The sequence below is a fragment of the Nuphar pumila genome, chromosome 5, assembly GCF_984573655.1.
Source record: "Nuphar pumila chromosome 5, dmNupPumi1.hap1.1, whole genome shotgun sequence".
NCBI classification, from domain to species: domain Eukaryota; kingdom Viridiplantae; phylum Streptophyta; class Magnoliopsida; order Nymphaeales; family Nymphaeaceae; genus Nuphar; species Nuphar pumila.
Genome location: NC_143253.1, coordinates 12,878,437 through 12,899,474, shown reverse-complemented (window position 1 = coordinate 12,899,474; position 21,038 = coordinate 12,878,437). Strand labels below are relative to the sequence as shown.

Genomic DNA, 21,038 nt, shown 5'->3' with positions numbered 1-21,038 from the left:
TAGGGTAGCTCAACTGGTTAGATGTGTGTGCATGTAACAATGAGGTCATAAGTTCGATCCTCACTGTGAACTCATGTACAAAAAAGTGTTTTTTTTAACAATCTGGTTTGGGTTCGTGTTGTTTGGCTCAAGTTTGTACGAGCTTGAACTCAGCTTGGCTTGATGAGCTGAGCTCAAGCAAGGCCTGGCTGTAAATGAGCTGAGCACGAACAATGCCTGTTTGTTTCATCTGGCTCGTTTACCAGCCCTAATCATAGTTGGCAAACCTGGCGAGTTGACTCGGGAATCGCCCGTGTCGACTCGGATCGGACCCCAACTGGGTCACCGATTCAGTACTGCCGATCCACATGCCTCTTATATGTTTTTTTCATGCTTTTTGTGATTTTAATGCATAATTCCCATAAAAGAATACTTGTTATAAAGAATTATATGTTTTTAAATCATAAATATTAACAATTATGTATAATTGTGTACTTATATAGCTTAGTTATTGATGTCATGTGCTAAATTTAGTGATTATACAATATGAATTTTGATTTTTTTCATATCTTAACACTAGAAAATGCATAGTCCTAACTCGTCTGAGTTACTGAGTCAACCTGCTGACTTGCGAATCAAGGGTTGGGCGATCTGACTCCGAGTCACGAGTTTGCCAACTATGGCCCTAATGCAGCACCAGCTTTCACTTTGTTAAAACTAAAATACAAGAGAGAGAGAGAGAGAGAGCACGATGGATTCTCTAGTTGGGAAAGATACAGTGGAAATATAATCAAAGGTTTACTTACGATTGTGCAGACAGATTTGGTCATTTAATAGATAAATAATGGTAATTTTAATGGTGACTAATCCGGGATTTGCTTGCTTAACTCAAAAAAAAAAAACTTTCTGGGAAATTGTAAAGCCTCAAAAGTTTGGTTATCATATAAATTAGACTGAAAGGTTTGGTGGTTATTTGAAAATTTCCCTTGTTTTTACATGTGTTTTCTTTACATTTTCTGCAAGATTTCTAATTAATTGTGTGGAAATTTGAGGCTGCAAATTCTGGATTTTGATAAAAGGTTATAATTTTTCTGCACTATTCAATCTTTAATCTTGCTTGTTCTCTGCAGTCATGCTGCTCAATTAATTTCAAGATCTTTTCTGATTCAGTCATTAGCAGAATCATTATGTTAACCTTTGGGGATTAGCTATATATATGTATGTATTGTAACTATTACTGTCTTAGTGTCTTATGTAATCTTATTAAGCATACAGTAGGTGCTTTAGTAATCATGAAAATTGTCAAGGGTAGAGTTTAATGCTGTCTTTCTTCTAATGACCATCTTTATGTATATCTGAGTGAGCCCATTTTCATTTTTCAGACACAAATCTCTTTTAAAGATGTGTACTTTTTTCTTCTAGGTTGATGGATAGCATGCGCGTCATTGGAGATGAAATATCCTATCGGGCAAAGGAATGTCAGTAGTATGGTGATAGTTGTGCAATTTCTTTTCTTTTTTAGTTTATCGTTGTCCTTGTTGCCATTTGGCACCCACATATCCTCTTCTTGGGACTGTATTGAGATAATTTTGGCAGATCTTACTATTCAGCGACTGTTTTCTACTCGTGCTGATCTCTTCCGGACAGTCTATACACATGCAAAAGTAAAGGTATATTATTATTATTATTATTTTTTCATTAATCCATTTGTTATTTGAATGCTTACGTAACAAGGTACTTTTGTAATTTAAGTTTAGATTCATGAATAATTGTCCATCTGTTCGCAGGCATTGGAGCTAATGTTCGTAGATGCACTTCTACTTGCTAATGAGCACCTTGCTATTTCTTCTAAGATCCACAACCCTGCAGAGTACTGGAAGGTTCTCAGAATTTTAATTGGTTATCGTGAGCTTCAAACTCCTGAGATCTGAATCTTGATGGTAATAGTTTTATTATTAAATGCTGCAGTTGGATGACACAATAATGAAAAAGATTGAAACTGATCCTGATCAAGAGCTGAGGCAGTCAAGGGAATTAATCCTTCGAATGCGCAGGAGGGATTTGTATCAGGTATATTTGATTCATTCTTTACTAAGTATGATTTGTGTTGTGAAATAGTGGAGAAAGGAAATTTTTAAAGAAGATGAACCCTAAAATATTTTCTCATTAGAGAAAGCGAGATGGCTTCCTTGGTCTTCTTATTATAATAGACACCCCCCCATTAGGGCTACAAATAAGCCAACACTAAAAGAGAGCTTAATTGCATCAAGTGCTACAACGTGTTCTACTAATAGAACTTCAATGATTGTTCTAACTTAAATTTTAGTTTCACCCTTACTAATTGACACTCTAGACCAATGTTGTAAGTATTGTACGATACGGTACGATACATATTGTAACTATGGCCTAACTTGATATGATACACACTTGTATCACAATACGAGTGTGTATCGTATCCGTATCGGCTGTATTGTATGATACGTATCTGACGCATTTTAAAAAGACCAAGACGCGACCTTTTTAATTTTGGGTTTTAAAGACCTCCCTAGGGATGATTCTCTCATTTGTGTAGAGGCCTTTAGAGGAGAACCCACACACCTTAAGAGGCATGAGAGCTATTTAGGTGCCGATTTGTGCACAATGGAGAGGGCTTTTGCGTGAGAGAGAGATTGCAAGATATTTAATATTTTGCATTGTTCTTGTGAGATACACATGCAATATTATCTATATTAGTTGATGTTTGATGATGCCTATTGCAACTCATAGAGACATAAATGCTTCATATATGATTTTATGGTTGTATTTTGTGAAATTCATCATTGTTTCACGTGTTATGATTTCTTTAGAATTTTTGCTATTTTTTTATTTTTCTTGAGTTTTTTGAAATTTTTGAATTTTTTTTATTAAAAAAATTATGATTTTTTACGATACACTACAATACGTATCTAACTTTGGGCCCGACCGATATGGGTAATGATACACTACTTACAACCTTGCTCTACACTTTCTTGAAGTTGTACATAATTTTGAAACATGATCAACTTGTTCTTTAGATACATGTGACATTGGCTTGACAACCATTTTGTACATATATATGCTTGGCTATGTCACATGGGTGTGGGTGCGACAATGCGGCACTAAAAAAAAACTTGTGTGCAAGGGTGCGGGAGGAAAAAATATAAAAAAATTATATATATATATATATATATATAATTTTTAAGTTTTAACAGTTAACAACAGTAACACTAATGAAATGAAAAACCTATATATCACATCTATGGTGTTGAATGTGAGAAAAAACACAAAAAAACTGTGATTTTGAGCTGAGAACAAGAAAGTGGGCAAAACCAACGTACTATGGGGCGAGAGAGATTGAGAGACGAGGGGAGAGAGAGATTGAAGTAGAGAATGAGAGAGAGAATGCATACCGGACTTCGATGGTAGCTCGAGGTCGTCGCCGCGCTGGGGTCAGGAGGATTAAGGCAATTTTTTTTTGCCCTAATCCTCCTCTCAGTTCATTTCATCGGGCTTTTTTTTATATTTTTTTAAAGTCCAATTTTGGACATTTATGACCCTGGGTGCATTGACCGCACCCAGGGTTGGGTTGACCACACCGGATGCTGCACCCACACGCGCACCCGCGTCGCATCGACGCGGGTGCAACACCTGGTTGGCCGAATCCCTGTGACATAGATGCTTGGTCTTTTGTTTTTATGAATTTTGCTTTAATCTTGTGCTTCATGGATAATCAATTTGTATATCCTTGGATCTATCATTGAATATTAGGTTTGTGACTAAGGCCAAATAGGGATGTCAATGGGTCGGATATATCCAATATCCAACCTGTTTCCAAATCAGATTAGTCGGATATGGTTAAGAAAACTGAATCCAATTAGTAATTATATTCGGATTTGGTATAAGGATTTCATGACCGAATCCAATGGATATCTTAATCCGATTACATATTATTTTATTTTATTTCATTTTTGATTCGGTATTAGTTTTTTCCCATAAAATTGAATACGATTTCTATTAGCCAATATCTGGTTAGTTGGATTTGGTATTGTATACATCTGACCCAAATCTGAACCGTTTACATCCCTAAGGCCAAATCACTCTTATTATCACAGAATACCTATTTTTGTACTGTTAATCTCGTGAAAGTCACGAGGCTTCAAATTATGTAATTTCAGATATCGCAATAGTCAAAGTTCTATAGTCAGCCTCAATGCCGGATTGAGCCACTCTTTTTATTTTCGCTGCAGCAAAGAGATTAAATTTCTCCCCAAATTTATGTAGTATCATGATACTGAATTCTTAAAATCTGGATATCCTGCTCAGTTTGCATATGAAAAACCAACAATGGATTCAATCTGTACACTGAGGGTTATCCTTGTATTAGACTATGCCATTTCCCAAACTTCCTTTCAATATCTTATTATTCTTTTTCAATCTTCCATGTGAGTGATAGTTGAGGCAAGAATATTGGTGAACCTAGTTCACTTCATATGCGATGTCTGGTTTAGTAAAAGCGATATATTGCAGTGCTGCAGCCATGCTTCTAAAACATTTTCCATCTGCTATTGGGTTTCATCATCCTTTGATAGTCTTTTTTCGTTGCCAAAGCTGTCTTTATTGACTTGCAGTTCAACATATTCTATCCTTGCATCATATCAATTGCATGTTGCTGTAACATTTTTATGAAACCTGGTGTTTTATCAATCTCAGTCCTAAAAAAATATCATAGTTGACCCAAATCTTTAATTTGAAATTTGGAGCTCAAATGTGATTTGTGATTTCATTTATCACTACTAAGGAACTGCCAGTTGCTATTATATCATCAACATATAATAGAACAATCATTACTTTTCTCCTTTATAAAAAAAATGAGTGATCAACTGCAGCCCTTAGGATTCACCAATCTTTTAATGCATTGTGAAAACTTTGGAACGAAGTTCTTGAGACTTGATTTAGTCCATATACGGACTTCTTTAGATTGTGTTTATAATTTTGTGGATTTGCTTGCTCAAAATCTTGTGGTTGCTCCATGTAAACTTTTTCTGTTATCTATGCAAGAAAGCATTTTTTACATGCAGCTGATACAACTCCCATCCCAGGGAAAGTACTATTGATAATATGATGCAGAATGTAACAAATTGAGCCACTTGTTTGAAGGTTTCTTCATAATAAAAATCCATGTCTTTAATTGTATCCTTCTGCAATGAACCTAGCTTTAAATCTTTCTATGCTACCATTAGACTTGTATCTTACTTTATATACTCATTTACATCCGAAAATATTTTTGCCTTGTAATTTTTCTACTATTGTCCCATGTGTTATTTGTATATATTGACTTGATTTCATCTTCCATAGCTTCTATTCATTTCTCATGTTTGATGGCTTCAAAATATATGCTTGCTTTCTTCGTTTTCAATGCTTCTGTTGGGAAGATCTTATATTCATGTGTGAAGGCTTCACATGAAGTTCATATACTTATAGGATGCCTAACTTGTGTGGATATTCTCAAGTCAGTTTTTGTACTTTCCCTTAATTGTGTTTGTGGTCCTGCATTATCATGGAGCTCCCCCTCAATATTCATTATTGGTTGGCTACCACCAATTGATTTCATTGTGTATCGTTGTTTCCTTCAAATTAGAATTGTGGCTGTGATTCCTTTTTTTTCCCTCTTCTTTTATGGCCATGCATGGATTAGGTCTGTAATTTATTCGTTCTGCCTCGATGTAGCTCTAACTTCTAAGGTGATCATCACCAATTTTCTGATGAATCTAATAAAAATCCACTTTCCCTCAAATAGGACTTCTCTTTTACTATACATTATCAGCAACCTTTCATGTTGTTTAAGACTTCCTAGATGATGTGTATTTTGATTCTGTATGTTTGGGTGTATCTACACCTTGTGAATCACCTCTCAATGCTATAACACACTCATTTCAGCTGCATTTTGATGAATTTCTTGGCCTCTCCTTGCCTCAACTGGTGTCAGACACCGTGAAGTACTTAGCTGCTCAAAGAATGGAGTAAATACTCCACCTAGATCAAAAGGCAGTCTCTATTTCTTTTCATGTTGCACGTTGTCCGGATTTGTTTATGAAATCTGGGTCACATATTTTATCACCTTAATTGTTATCTTATTGAAAATTTCTGCACCAATGCCCTTGGAGGATGATAAAGATTTAATTTATCAAAAGTAACATTCCGAGAAATTGAATTCTCTTGGGATTATAGCAATGAAAACCTCTGTATCTATCTGAGTATCCAATTGCAACTTGCATAGATGATCAAGCTTAGGAAGTTGAATGATTTAAGGGCTGTTTGCTTTCTGTCAATTTTTGCGTGGTCCTTACTGAATTCTTTGTTTCTTCTTCTTTAGATTTTCATCTGATGTCTAATAACTTATTATGTGCAGTTCTGTAATGAGTATGCTGTTCCAAAAGATAAACTGGAACATTTCAAAGATGTCACTCCGCAGGATATTGTCTGCTCCCAGGTACTTGTCATTTCCTTGTTCTCATGTTAATGCTATTATGTTCATCTTTAGGGATAAAAAATCACTCTGTTCACTCTTCTCTTTACTTTTCAGAGGAATGCAGGAGTTACTTTAAGAGAAGACGATATTGCTGTTAGCAATGTAAAGATTGATTTGACTCGAAGGAAAGATAACCCGCTTGAATGGTAATAGCACATCAAACATTTGATCAATTTTACAAATGTTTCTACAGAAATTTTTATGTTTTATGCATTTGCATAATAATGACAATGTTTTCCTCTATGCATTTGGGGAGACGTGCAGGATCCATTTTTTCAAGGTAATCTCTTTGCCTTGGTTAATATTTGTTAAATTTTTTCAATATAATTGTCTTCATTATTATGCTAATTTCACCTATATATTGCTTAAATATATTAGCATGTACAGAATTCCAGGCTTGGTTACTATGCTGGACCTCTACTTATCTATATTCATGCCATCAAAATGTTTTAATGCATTGAACATCTACAGGCGTAGATTAAGATCTCAATATGGCTAGTGTTTGATTTGTTTAGGAAGGTTGTGAATAACATACCTTTTACACAAAATTGTCCATGGTTAAAGAGCCTTAAGGAAAAAACTGTGGATGCTACAAGTGCATGATAACTTCTATAATTAATGAGAAGTTTCAATAAAGGTTCAAATTGTGCTCCCACAGATTTCTGTTCAACAATTGTATTGATCTGTATTACTATGTGGCTTCCATTTTCTAAGCGAGAGAAAATGGAGCCATTACTAGACTGGAATTTGTTTGTTCAAAACTCATGGTTTTGCTACTTCTAGCCTTTTCAACTTTTAATTTTGGCTGTCAATGACGGTAGCATCAGTACTACTGTCCGGGATTCCTGCTAACGTTTATTCACATTGGCATATGTAGGCTTGCTCTGTATTCTTCTAACTTTAAGATCCTTCCACCATATTGTCAAACTGTATTGAAGAACAAGATGATAGTGTGTGTGTGTGTGTGTGTGTGAGAGAGAGAGAGAGAGAGAGAGAGAGAGAGAGAGAGAGAGAGAGAGAGATGACCATAGTCATCACCGACTCTAAGATCTCCAGAAGTGGAAACTATCACAACCCTCTTAACGAATTGAGCATGACAACTCATTTCAATTTTTACCGGCAGATAACTTCCATAGCCTTATATGGTGACATCATGATAATATCTGACATTTGTTGATTTTCTGCCCTAAGCAACATATGCCTTGAAATGCCATCATAAAAACAGTAAGATTTTTCAGCGGTAAGCAGTGTCCTAAATGACAGCAGTTAACTCTTGGACATATCGGGAATCCCTTGTATGGTGCCACTGTTTTGCTGCTTGTCTTTTAGGGAACTAATAAATCAGATACACTAGATTCAGTGCTGATTTGCTGATGATTTTTCAAGTAAATGATGGTTACTTCAATCAATTGAGCCGTTAGCCTCATGAACATATATGTCTGTTATTTGATGATTTTTCATGATGAAATGATTGATCAACTTATGATAGGATGATTGTGATGCCTTAAAGGATGCCATAAATGTTTGACAAACGGCCCTAGCTGTTGTTTGATCAATTATGTTTATAGGATTATGAATGCTCGGACAAGTTTCTTATTGCCGGTGATCAGATAAGCCACTTGCTGCCAGCATCATATCAAGATACAATTGTGAGGGTGTACTCCAAAAAACCTGAGCTGGTTGGTGCAAGTTTGTCAAATGATTTTTTAAGCATTTTGTGAACATTCTTTCTTCTTTTTCTCTCTTTCCAATTGCACTTGCTAATGTTATCCCTTGATATTATAATTATTGTAGGTGGAAGCAGTTTCAGAGGCCTTTGAAAATTTCCAGCTGAAAACTTGCGGTATCAAAACTTAGGTCCATGAAACACCAAAGAAGAAGAAAAACCGAACTTGGAGAATGTAAAACTTGTTTGGAGCAATTTCTTTGCAAAACTACACTTACCTTTTGTTTGTAATAGATGTTCCCAATCATAGACAGAAATCAAAAACTCAGTTCTCACAGAAAATGTACATTAGAATTCTTTAATTCATTTTCACGTGCAAGAATGTTGTCAGAGATCTAACTTTCCGTATGTCCGAAAGGAATTACTATATGGTTTAATTGCTCGGCATGATGTTTGAAGGCTGTAACTTTGTGTAATTTCTTTTAGTTCAGGGCTTGCGATTTGATGGCTGCCAAAATATCTGACCGTTATTTAAGTGTGCTTTCCACAAATGCAAATTTTAGACTGTAATGTACACACAGTGGGCAATTAGTCATCAGCGTAGTGATTAATAATCCAGTGGCTAACAAAACTGCTAAGGTTTGGTAGCTTACTGTTTATCTTTGAAATTTTTGTTGGATCTACCATGGAATATTTTCTGCAGGGACTATCATTCAAATGATGGATCTTAGACAAACATTTGCAATATTATTGGGGAAATCCTAGTTAGGGTGCATCAATTTCATGTTCTTCACTCATGGAATATGTATAAAAGCATAAAGTTTTAACCTTGCAGCGTGTAAATATCTATTCTGGGTGTTACTTTTGCGCTAATAATGTCTGCAAGACAATTCTCTGTTAAGCTGTCTTCATCTAAAGCGTTGCATTGGCCATCATGGCTCTTGAATATATGTATTATCAAGTTATCTTTTCACATTTTGGACAGACACACACACCCCCCAAGCCCAGACAGGTTTAGGTTCAGCTATGGTTTAAGATTGAAACACTGGTGGGGGCATATTATTGTCCTAGTGACAAACGTTTTTATTGGCAAAATTCTCGTTTTTCAAAAACTCATGAGAAATTGAAATTTTTTCATAAATCTATCTTTTTTTCAGCAAAATCTCGTCAATAAAAAACTAAATTAAAAAATATTTTTATAAGAAAATATTAATAAAAATTATTTAAAAATAAAAATACATGGTTTTTTCATGATAAATAGCAGTTTAAAACGTAAATATCGCTATTAAATCGTGGTATTTATGTGTTTTCATAAATCTCGCAATATTTTGAAAATCTTGCGAGAAATTGCCGTTTTAAACTTTCAGGCAATTTCTTGCGATATTATCGCGAGATTTTCATAAATCTCCCAACATTTGTCACTATGATTATTGGTAGACATGACCGGAGCATTTTTATGTTCTCCCCTTGAGGTATTGAGCTTGAAAGCAGGCCTGACATAAAGTCTTAAAATTAGAAAGGTTAACAATGTTATGGTCAGACTAAAAGGCTTGCTAGAGCCAGGGTGGCTTTTGTGATTCTTCCTCTCTCTCTCTCTCTCTCTCTCTCTCTCTCTCTCTCTCTCTCTCTGATGTATTGTAACTAGGGGTTACCCAGACCAAACCCTATAGGGTCCGGATTTGGTGACAAAGAAGAAGACCTGGATCCAGACCCAAATGTCAGATTAAGACATGGACCCGGGTATAGTTTGTGAAATTTATATCGGATGCGGGCCTGACTTGAGTTCTGATTAAGACCTGCAATATTTTAATGTAAAAATGATAATTTTTTTTATTTTATCAAGTATGATCCGGGTTTGGTTCATGTAGTTCTTATCGGGTTTGGGTATAGTTTCTCTTATAGTAGACCTGATTAGACTTGGGGTTGGACCCGATACTATACCCAAAAATCTGGTCTGGTTCCACCTAGGTCCGAACCAAACCCGACTCGTTGATGCCCCTAATTGTAAGGGTTCAGTGGGGTACACAAAAACAAGGTTCCTGAGCTTATATTTTAAGGGTTTTGCAGCCACAACCTCTATGTAAGGGTCTGCCCTCCCTCTTGTTTCCTCTATTTTCACCCTTTGCTAGCGATTAAGGGTGATAATCAAATATTGAGTTTGACTTGTTAAAGCTAATGATGCCAGCTCAAACACTAATCTTAAAGCTAAAAAAGAAACCAAACCAAGCTCCAACAACAGTTTCGAAGGTGTTGCTTCCAATTTTTATAATGGAAAATGCCCATACTGTATGGGTAATTTGACACATTTTCTTAAAAACCTTATAATTTTTTATATTCTCTTCATGTCTAAAATCACAAATATCTAAATTTAAAAAGACCTTTTTACCTTTTAAACATGCAAACTTTTTCATATATATGCAAACTTCTTCTCAAATATGTGATTGTTTTTTTCAGAACAATCTTTGTTCTCATATCTATATCTTTCCGATCAGATGTCAAGAACTTGTGTTTTTATAGTCGTTGAAAAGCTGAAACACAAGCCTATAACTTTCATGTTTTGAGTAAGAATTGAAAACTCTCGTAGGATACCTGTTTTTGAGTTTTAAAATCGGAATAGAAACATGCTCTGCAGACTGGAACAATCGAATAATTTATCTTTTATAGGACGTTTCGACCAAAAATACGAAGGATTCCAAAAAAATATAGAAAGAAAATAAAACTAGACAAAAAATACCTTTTCAACAATACTTAATTCATTGAAAACAACAAAAGAATGTTGAGATATACAGGATTCCTAAAATAAGAGATGAACGAGAGTGGTTGCACATTTTTTATCGGTTCTATGCTATTTTGTAGTCACCTGCACTGAAAATTTAGAAAAACAAAAAAAAATAAAAGAAATAGATTGGGACGCTAGCTTTCCACTGCCACTAAGATCACCTTGATCTGATGAATGGTTAAAGAAAAGTGTCATCTAGAAGATAAAATATTCCTCCTAAACATGCAAATAATGAACATAGGTGAGGATAAGAAAGTCTACATAAAATATAGGTGAACTTCGTCAAGTCCTTATATATTTTATGCAGACTTGAGGAAGTTTGTATAAAATATATACGAACTTCCTCATTTTGTTTGAGTTTGACAAGATGTTCGCAAATATTATTACGCAAACTTTGTGAAGTTTATAAAAAAATGTGCAAACCTCATTTTAAGTGAGTATGCAGCACCTGAGTAACAAAACAACATTTTACACAACTTCATAAGTTTCATGCATGTGAAGGGTAAAAAAGACATTTCAAAGCTGGTTATTTGTGATTTTGGACATAGGGAGAATATAAAAAATTGTAGGGCATTTAAAAAAATGCATCGAATTACCCGTATAATATGATCATTTTCTGTTTTTATAAAGTCTGAAACACTTCAAAATAATGTATCTAGGATTTGGATCAACAAATTCCAATTGAGACCATAATGTACATCGAATGGACTTATGGTTTATATCAGATAGGGTCATAGGGGGTTATCCCCAGCTTGCTTTAGAAAAAAAATAGTGGCGCAATTCCTTATGGACCCTCGACGTAATCCATGTTTCTTTATCAAAGACCCCCACAAACTTGACTTGACTATGCTTTTCCATGACCACCTTGCCATAGACAAATCTGACTTCAAATCCCTTATTAGTCAGGGTAGGAACATACATCAAATTTCATTGCATGAACGATACATAAAGGACATCAATCAATAAAACATACAGTAAGTTTCAATACAAAAAATATTAGAGTAGGTGTTGTTGCCCATGTAAACCCGATATTCCCTAGACTTGTATTATGTTATCTCCACTACACCTTTCTTGCACTTGGCAATGTGTCAAGTTGCTCTCGAGTCGACCTACCATCTAGAAAGATCCTAGTCAGCATATGAGCATTTCAATATCACATAGATTATATTATGCTTCTCCTTTTGACCATCATTTTTGTTATTCCTATTGTTGTTGTTCTAGCGTCTTCGGCAATCTCTCTTAAAGTACCCACGTTTTTCATAATTGAAGCACTTGGGAGACGGCTCCCTGTGGATTGTGAAATGTTGAACCCTTTTCGTATCAAATTTGTCAAACTTTTTAAATAACTTTATTTTAAATTTTGGGTATCTAAAAGGACCATGGCTATTGTATTGCTAGAAGTATCTCTAGCAAAATGTAACTCGCTCTTTTTATCTTGTTGCATGTGTTGTTCATTTTTTTTTATTGATTGGACAACTCATCAAGTGTCAACATTTTAGAGTTCAGCCTAAGAGCAATGATAATTGTTCTCCGTGAAGAAAATAGGTTGTACAAGATGGTTGATATCTGCATAGGATCTGAAATTACATTCTCAACAATGGCTAAGTCTTTTGCCTTCAGAAGCATCTTCTTAACATGGTCAATTAGATCTTAACTCACATGAATTATATTGCTCTAAGAGCAACTAAAATGTCTTACTTAACAGCCATGGCTTCAAATAAGGTAATTTTTGAAAAATTTAACAAGATCATCATCCATATAAATGAGCATAATAGTTCTAGCCAGTTTATCTTTCTTAATCAAAGGTCTACCCCTTAAGTTCATTAAGTTAATCATTGGTTGTAGAAAAAGGCATTAGAATTAGACAGAACCCAGGTAAGGCCATATACTGCTCAGATGAGTGCAGCTATGGCTAGGGATGCACATGAGCCAAGCCTGGGCTGTTCAAACTCGGTTCGTTTCAAAATGCCCATGTTGAAGCTCGACTCAAGCTTGAAAACGAGCTTCAACGACATTGTTCAGGCTCAGCTCGATTCCAAGCTTGAACAACATTCTAAAAAGACAAATACCCAGGTGGGATTCAATCCATGACCTCCCCAATCAACGACCCACCGCTGAGACAGACCATACTTTTTGTTTATTGTGAGCCAAAAGCTAACGCTCTACCTAGTGAGCTAACAGTAACAATTATGAAATAAGTTGAAAACATATATATTATTTATTCAAGCTCAATCGAGTTCAATGACTTGATCAAACTCGGCTCGTTTATGCACACCGAGCCTGAACTTGTGTTAAAGCTCGGCTCATTTATGTTAACGACCGAGCTTAAACGAGCCGAGCCGGAGTCAAGCTCAAGCTAGCTCAGCTCATTGTGCATCATTAGCTATGGCTTGACGAGGTTCACCCTATGCACCCTATCAAGATGTAACATGGACTTGATCCGGTCACACTCAGATCCAACTAAACCATGTCCCTCAAATAAACGAATGTAGTGTCACAAACCTTGTTCTCAGGTTTTCAAAGCAAAGCAAAAAAGAATTTGTGATATTTGGAAAGTATTTTTTAAGACAAATGTGAAGAAAAACTTGGTACATGTAAAACAAAAAAAATGCATAAAAATAATAAAAAATTAAAACCTGTTAAAATAGAGTTAAAAGTACGGTGAGAATTGAGATACACTTATATTAAAAAGTGCTGATATTTTGAATTTATCACGATCTTGGTGAGCATTTATCATTGTATGAATTTCTTGCAATAAAACCATGAGAAATTCAAAATACTGGTGATATTTCTGATATAGCTTATTAGGACATTAGATCACAAAAAAATAAAAAAAATAAAACCACAAGTGAATTGCAAATATTTGTTAAATATACAAAGTACTTGGTATGCCCTACGTAAGATTCTCTCGTGAAAGATCTGTGATTCAGTACTCATTCCTGTTTGTTCCTCTTCTTTTAAATTTTCTGTGAGGGCCGCCATATTTATACAAATTTCACACATTTTTAATGACATCAGGGGGAGAGAGCGACTAACACTGACTTCATTTCATTTTCTATCTCTCCTGTCTTCCTGGCTCAATATAACCAAACAATAAAGACACAGCAACCATCACCAACCCCAAGGGAATTCTACTCACTTCTTCAACCCTTTCTCATCTTCTCCTTTTCCTTAGGACCCTAACCTTTCTTATTCTAAATTCATTTTCACCCAGTTCTTTGAAACTAATCATGTACAGGGAAGCTGCTCATCTCTACCCTCAACGATGAATCTCACCACAAACTCCTCACAGTTCTCTGCTTCTTGGTGGGCATCTTGTGGAGATTCCCGACAACTGCATGCTATTCGGAGCTCAAAGGCCTTTGCCATCATCCGCTATCGATTTCCTTACATTGTGTTGCTCCATCGGTGATAAGATACCCGATCTCTCTCTCTCTCTCTCTCTCTTTAGTGGTCTTCCTTCGTCAAGGGTGGCTGCAAAAAACTCATTAGGAATGAAGAAATTGGTTATTTTATTCATTTGTCCAATGCATATTATTTGTATCCTATGAGGCAGTAGAGGCCAAGAGAGCGTAAATGACTTGACATGAGAATAGATGACTTGAAACAAAAAGATTTTTAAGCTACACTTCTCTTCAACCATATTTCACAGTAAAAGAATTTAAATGGCTTAAACAATAGAAGACAAAACAAAAGGATTTTTAAGGTACACTTTTCTTCAACTATATTTCACGGTAAACAAATCATGTGCATATGAAATTTCTCACATTGATCAATTCAGGATTACCGTATTTGCAGAGCCATGCTACACATGTAGGCTGCAGAGATAGCTTATTGTATCTCTACATCAATCCTGTTGGACACAATCCTTAGTAGGAAAATGATAGAAACACTCATTTTCTCTGTGGTTGATCAATGCAGAATAAAAAGAATGTGGGGAAAATAAACTGCGTACCTGCTGACTGATTTGACTATTAAGGTCTTCAAGATCTTCTATTGCTGATTTTTTACATGTTCCTTGCTTTTCTGTCCTATGTTTTCATTTGAGGTATCAGGACTTCAATCAGTGGTTCTTTAATAATTTATAAGTCTTCTTTTTTTATTTTTGCTGGATATGACAAATATGAATCAGGATCAAGAACCATATCAGAAACCCCAAATTGAATATCAACCAACCATAATATTAGTCAATTCCTTTGCTAATACTGATAGGCTACTCCACTCTGCACTCTGATAAGCTATTTCAATTTCTTGTCCTTGTTATCAGTAAAATTACCCATCCTTTTGGTTTCATATTCGCCACTACACAAATTTTGACTTACGAATAGCAGCTCTGAGTTTTCTTCTTTCTTTCCATAAACCTGTCATATGAAGTCCAAGAAGGACTGCACGATGGGTAGCATTGAGCACCTTTATACCATCCCTTAAACAAACTAGCAGGAGCTTATATGCACTACGGTATTTTCCTGCACTGCAAAGGCCATGCAATAAGGTTGTGAAAGTGAAGGAATCTTTAATCTTCGTTTCATTGAAGAGCTGTGTAGCAATATCTACACGACCAGCATTGCAAAAACCAAATATCAAACAGTTTTCTGCCACCAAGTTTGGCTGGAATCCCTTCATTTCCATGTATTGAAAGTGTTTAGTGGCAGCTTCCATATTCCCCGTCTTACACAGGCCATCAATCAATATGGTGTGGGTGTATTCGTCACTCTTCAGACCTCCTTCTTCCAATTCATTCAACAACTGGAATGCAGTGTCCAAATTTCCTTCCTTGCAGTAATTATTAATGACAGCATTATAGGAAACTATATCCATGGTGATTCCCTTGTTCATCATCTGCTCAATGAATGCATTAGCCTCTCCTGTCTTCCCCAGTCTAGACAATGCACTTATTACAGTAGTATAGACAAAGGGATCAGCTGAATAGCCTTTGCTTTTCATTTCAGAAAAAAGCTGGAGACCTTGCTCAATTTTCCCTGACCTAAAGCAACAGTTCATGACTGTTGTATATGTTATTGCATTGGGAACATAACCCAATTGCCCGAGCTCCTTCAGGACCTTTCTTGCTTCTGCCAATCTACCTGCTTTGCAGAGTCCATCAATTAGTATGTTATATGTGACAATCTCCGAAAAGGAACCAATGCCCTCCAGTTTCCTGAATAATCTAAGGGCAGTACCAGTATTGCCAGCCTTGCAAAGGCCATTGATAATAATATTATATGTAGTTGAGGAAGGGGGGAGTTTCCTGGAGGCCATATCAAGGAACATACTGTGTGCTGCATCTGGCCTTCCAGTTCTGAAGAAACAGTGCATTAAATTATTATAAGTCCAAACATCAGGCGAGATCCCAGTTTGCAACATTTCTTCAAATAGATCCAGAGAACGAGATAGTAAGCCATTTCGAGTGGCACCTGCAATTAAGGTATTGTAGGTAACAGTATCTGGCATGATTCCTGCTTCTTTCATTTTATCAAGTATAAGATACGATGCATCCACCCCAATGAGACGACAGTATGCAGATATCAAGGTGTTGTAGGTAACAACATCCGGCAAATAACCAAGTTGTATACTGTCAATTAAAAGGGCCTCTGCTTTTTGCAGGTTTTTAGCTTTGCAGAAAGAGGCTATAGAGATATTCAGCAAACGTGTAGAAAAAATGCAAGCCATTATTTGTAGCTAAAAGAGTCCATATACTGCAACCAAAACCAGCATAAGCAGACAAAGCAACCTGTAAAAATTCAATACATAAACAAAGAATACCATCGACAAAGATCTCATTGTAAGTTCTTCAAATGGGATAAAAGGTATGCAATTTTTAAAGAATGAATAAACTCCACCTGCAACAGACAGAAGAATTATTTACAACAGAGGACAAAGTAAAATAATGAAAAATAGAAAACAACAGCAGAGAAACATAGTGATTTTTCTATATTGATAACCTACGAAGCCATGTATTTGAAAAACAGAAAAACATCAAATATAACTTAAATTTGCTTAGAATTTGGAAAAAGGTAAATTTCAATTTATAAAGCCATTCAGTTTACTACAATCATACAATTATTCAATTATACTGTTATTTGAATATTTTCAAAAGAAAATACTCTTTCTGTTTTTATTGAATTTTCTCTTTGTTTCCTTTTTTTCCATCTTCAAATTTCCCAAGATTTTCCAAGGCCCACATAAGAGAACACACCTTAAGAACAAAAGGCCCTATAAAATACTAGATTACTCTAATGTTGGTATTTCCTATAGTTGAAATAAATTCTAAAGCACCTGAACTTACATCACAGGCTTCAACTACTGCTACACACCACATAAAGAGTAAACTAGCAAATATATTCCACTTCTTTCCTATAATTGCAGTTAATAAAGAAACCAAAATCACAGCACTGTGATTAAACGTTCCAAATAATACATCTAAAAAAAATATTGCAATGTATAGCTAAACTCAAAGAGAAATAGATAATAAACTCAAAGAGAAATAGATAATAATGCTGTTCAAGAAAACATAGGACAACAAATTTTCGATTGTAAAATATAGACCATTTAGCTTGGGAGATTGAACGTAGTTTTTAACAAAATAAGCATTCAATGAAGGAGCAGATTTTCCACTTCATGATGTCGTACTCTTTTTTGTGAACCCTCAATGCCTCCCATTATTCTCTTAAGTGCAGAGAGATAGTGTTTTAATTTAATCATCAGGATATGCATTTGAGTGTATCATGCACATGGTGCAGTTGATTTTTAGCCAATCTGATCTGGCCAAACTGTCAAAAAGTATTGTGTGATCAATAGGGTTTAAGATGTCATAGAAAATATTAAAGGGAAACTAAAATTGTGCGAAGAACAGGGTTTAAGATGACACAGAACTCTACATTGTCATATTTAAGGAAAACTGCCCAAAGACTTATGATCCTGGAAACTGCTTTGCTGGTTGTGCAACATGATTCACAATAGAGTATGAAACCATTCATTCTTGGTAATTGGTATCTGGCAGTTCGATGTACCTATTTCCCTTTAATGCTTATTTTGTTAAATATGGTGGTTAACCTTCAACGTTACCTTGCAATTGCCGGCATCACATCTATAATTTTATCATTCTCCATTTTCAGGAACAAGATTATAATATATTTCTCTTTGAACAACCATTTCCACCAGTCTAACTGTATTCCCCATAAATTTGCTTTTGAAGCCTGCATTCATATGGTCCCCTCATGTAATCCCCTGCATCATGTTGCCTACATATATCACATTTATGACTTTCCACCATATTTGTCTATAATCAAATATTACTCTAATCCTGGTCCACAAACCCCAAATAATACATATGAGGTTGAATAAACGAAGTGTAAGTCATGTATCTGTTCAGAATATGAGAAAGCACAAGCTATGAAAAATGAATTGTTGAAATAATCGGGGTACGAATTTGTGAAATAACCATATGGGGAACAATTTCTCTAAAAAAAACATATGGGGAACAACTATATAGCTATTTATTCCTAAATTCCCTATCTTGGATAAATTTTCTTTTTTGCAGTGCGAAAATGTAATAATGGTGGTGTTACATCCACAGAAGCATGTTGCAGGACATGGTGGTGCTGCTGTTAGCATTGGTGGTGGTTAGAATGGCGATGCCAGACCTGTGGTGATGGTCGAATGATGGTTGCTGGCAAGAGTGAAGAATAGCAAACATGGTAGTGCTAAGGGCAAACAAAGCTAAAACAACTTAACAACAGAAACTTAATGAAGGCTTATGAAATATTCAGAATAAAATTCTGATAGCTCTGATACTTCTAAGTTTCCTATTAAAATCATATAGTCATCACCATTCACAAGAATACCCGATTACTGATAGTAGAATCATAGAAAATCCTCATAATGGGCAACCAAACAGTCACATTCCTCTAAATTTGATAGAAAAATAGAGACTGTTGATATATACGCAAAAATGATGACAAACACAAAGCATTATCCACTTACAATTCAAGTTTATGGAAAAAAAAACAAGCCGATAAAATTTATATTCATAACAGAAAATCAATAATGAAAACAGATCAATCATCTTCAATGGCAATCATAAAGGACCAAATTTGGGTTTCAAATATGACTACTGTTAGCATCAGGACAGCCCAAATGGTACTCCAATTTGAGAACCCATTAAACCATCAGAGAGAGAGTACCAGAGATGGAATAACAACAATATGACAAAAAATCCAAGTCCTCCAGCAAGAAAGAGGGACTGCAATATGACAGCAAACCAAGATCAAGGCATTGAAGACGGTGAGGTGCTGTGAAAAACTCTCCTCCGTCGCACGCGTGAGAGAGAAGGAGGCTTGGGGAGGCGGTCGAGGGAGACTGGATCGGACCGCTCACGGCATCCTACGCAGAAAACCCAGACTGAATTGGATCAAAGGGTCCAGCCCCCACCTGAGGTGGGCAACGGGCCGGGCTAGGGTAGGGATGGCAGTGGACTGGAGGGAAACGAGGATCCGGCAGAACCCCACGCGTTTGAGGTGGGGATGGAGGGCATGAAATGGGGAGTGGACCGGGGATCATAGTGACAAAAGTTTAAAACAGAAATTTCTCGAGAGATTTTCAACTTTCTGAATATTTCTAGTGTTCTTTTCGGCAAAATCTCAGGAAAATTATTAAAAAATCAAATCAATTCTCAAAAAAAGTAAAAAAATAAATAAATTTCAAATAAAAATAAACTAATTACACAATTAATTTTACATGAAAAAATATATAAAATCTATTTTTAATCCCATTAACCATATCTAAGAAGTATCAAACATCAAATATGTAAAAAGTATCAACTAACCCATCAAACATCAAATATGTAACAACTAACAAGTATCAAGTATCAAGTATCAACTAAACTATAAAATTGTCAATACTAATAAATCATAGACAAAAACCATAATTATTAAACAATAAATTAGTTCTTCTTTTAGACAAACCATAATAGAGAAACTGATGCCTATTTTCCTTTCCTTTTGGGGTGAGTGCTAGTCACCTGATTTTTTGTATAACAATAAATTTTGCTTTTATTCAGAAAAAAATGTCGCGCGAGTAAACAAAAAGAACCGAAGAATGAAGAAAACAAACTAATTGGGAGAAATCTGATATTTCCTTCAAAAAAAAAAACTCACAATGGCATGCTTGGGTAACCAATTTTTAGCATATGTTAATGTGATATTTCAGTCCAGAATATAATAAATATATATGCTTTTATTTGCCAAATCACTAAAGTATTCTAGTCTTGAAGCCAGGTAGTGAAATATGATAATTATAGAACATGATGGTCAGATGCATATAAAAACATTGGAAGGAAAATATTTGTTCTTGCTAAGAGATGGAATGATGATACGTTGACAGAAAAGTCACGAAGTTAATGACACACAAAGAGAGAGAGAGAGAGAGAGAGAGAGAGAGAGAGAGAGAGAGGCAGTGGAACCACTTACCGTTGGATTGGCGGTGGTGGTCAGAATCCTTGACGCCGGTCGCCGGAACCCCGAAATCCTTGACGCCGGTGGCCGAAACCCCTTTCACTCTGTAAAACCCCTTTTGCAGGCTGAGAAAGGAAAGAAACGAAACCCCTTGATGCCGGTGGCCGTCAAGGCCGAAACCCCTTGACGCCGGTGGAAGAAACGAAAGTGGTGGTGCGGCCACTGCCCCTCTTGCAGGGCATGCCTCTCTCTCAGTCTCTCTCGGCAAACAGAAGTGATGCGGCCGAAACCCTTTTCTCTTAGAAAACCCCTTTTGCAGGTTATTTTCCGGTGAAAAATCGAGGAAAAAAACCCAGAAAACCTAAGACAAAAGATACGACGAGATATCGCCAGATTTACAAAATCTCGCGATATTTTGGCAAGATTTGGTCACAACATTAATATCGCGATATTTTGTACATCTCGCTAAAAAATATTGTTTTTAACTTTTAAGGTATTATTCACGAAAAAATATCAGATTTTTCATAAGTCTTGCAATATTTTTTACTATGCCGGGGACGAAGGTGAAAATCAAAAGCAGTGCCGAGATGGAGGTGGCGATGGACTTACTCTTCC

The 21,038-nt window shown here is 35.7% G+C and overlaps 1 protein-coding gene and 1 pseudogene across 3 annotated transcripts in view; one reads left to right on the top strand and one right to left on the bottom strand.

Annotated features, from left to right (window-relative positions):
• LOC149836829 (uncharacterized) overlaps positions 1–8,431 on the top strand; it is a 75,563-nt pseudogene extending 67,132 nt beyond the window's left edge. The window contains exons 14-22 of the transcript XR_016432228.1: positions 1,402–1,457; positions 1,576–1,649; positions 1,767–1,859; positions 1,948–2,049; positions 6,407–6,487; positions 6,581–6,672; positions 6,791–6,806; positions 8,095–8,205; positions 8,321–8,431. The product of XR_016432228.1 is annotated as an uncharacterized LOC149836829 (transcript). The remainder of the gene's footprint in view (positions 1–1,401; positions 1,458–1,575; positions 1,650–1,766; positions 1,860–1,947; positions 2,050–6,406; positions 6,488–6,580; positions 6,673–6,790; positions 6,807–8,094; positions 8,206–8,320) is intronic.
• A 5,368-nt stretch (positions 8,432–13,799) lies between these two features.
• Positions 13,800–20,708, bottom strand: LOC149836828 (uncharacterized). Of its 2 annotated transcripts, none has more exons than XM_090005602.1 (3): positions 20,439–20,708; positions 14,927–16,811; positions 13,800–14,445 (listed from the first exon to the last, which is right to left on the bottom strand). In XM_090005602.1, the coding sequence occupies exon 2, from the start codon at positions 16,639–16,641 to the stop codon at positions 15,274–15,276; it is 1,368 nt and encodes a 455-aa protein (XP_089861728.1). In that variant the 5' UTR covers positions 16,642–16,811; positions 20,439–20,708; the 3' UTR covers positions 13,800–14,445; positions 14,927–15,273. The 2 variants fall into 2 exon arrangements, with proteins under 2 accessions (XP_089861728.1, XP_089861729.1); XM_090005603.1 differs by having other exon boundaries at positions 14,927–16,702; positions 20,439–20,662.
• Between the last annotated feature and the right edge of the window lie 330 nt (positions 20,709–21,038).

Coding starts and splice junctions, on each gene's coding strand:
- LOC149836828 (XM_090005602.1), bottom strand. CDS start 16,641: ATGGCTTGCATTTTTTCTACACGTTTGCTGAATATCTCTATAGCCTCT.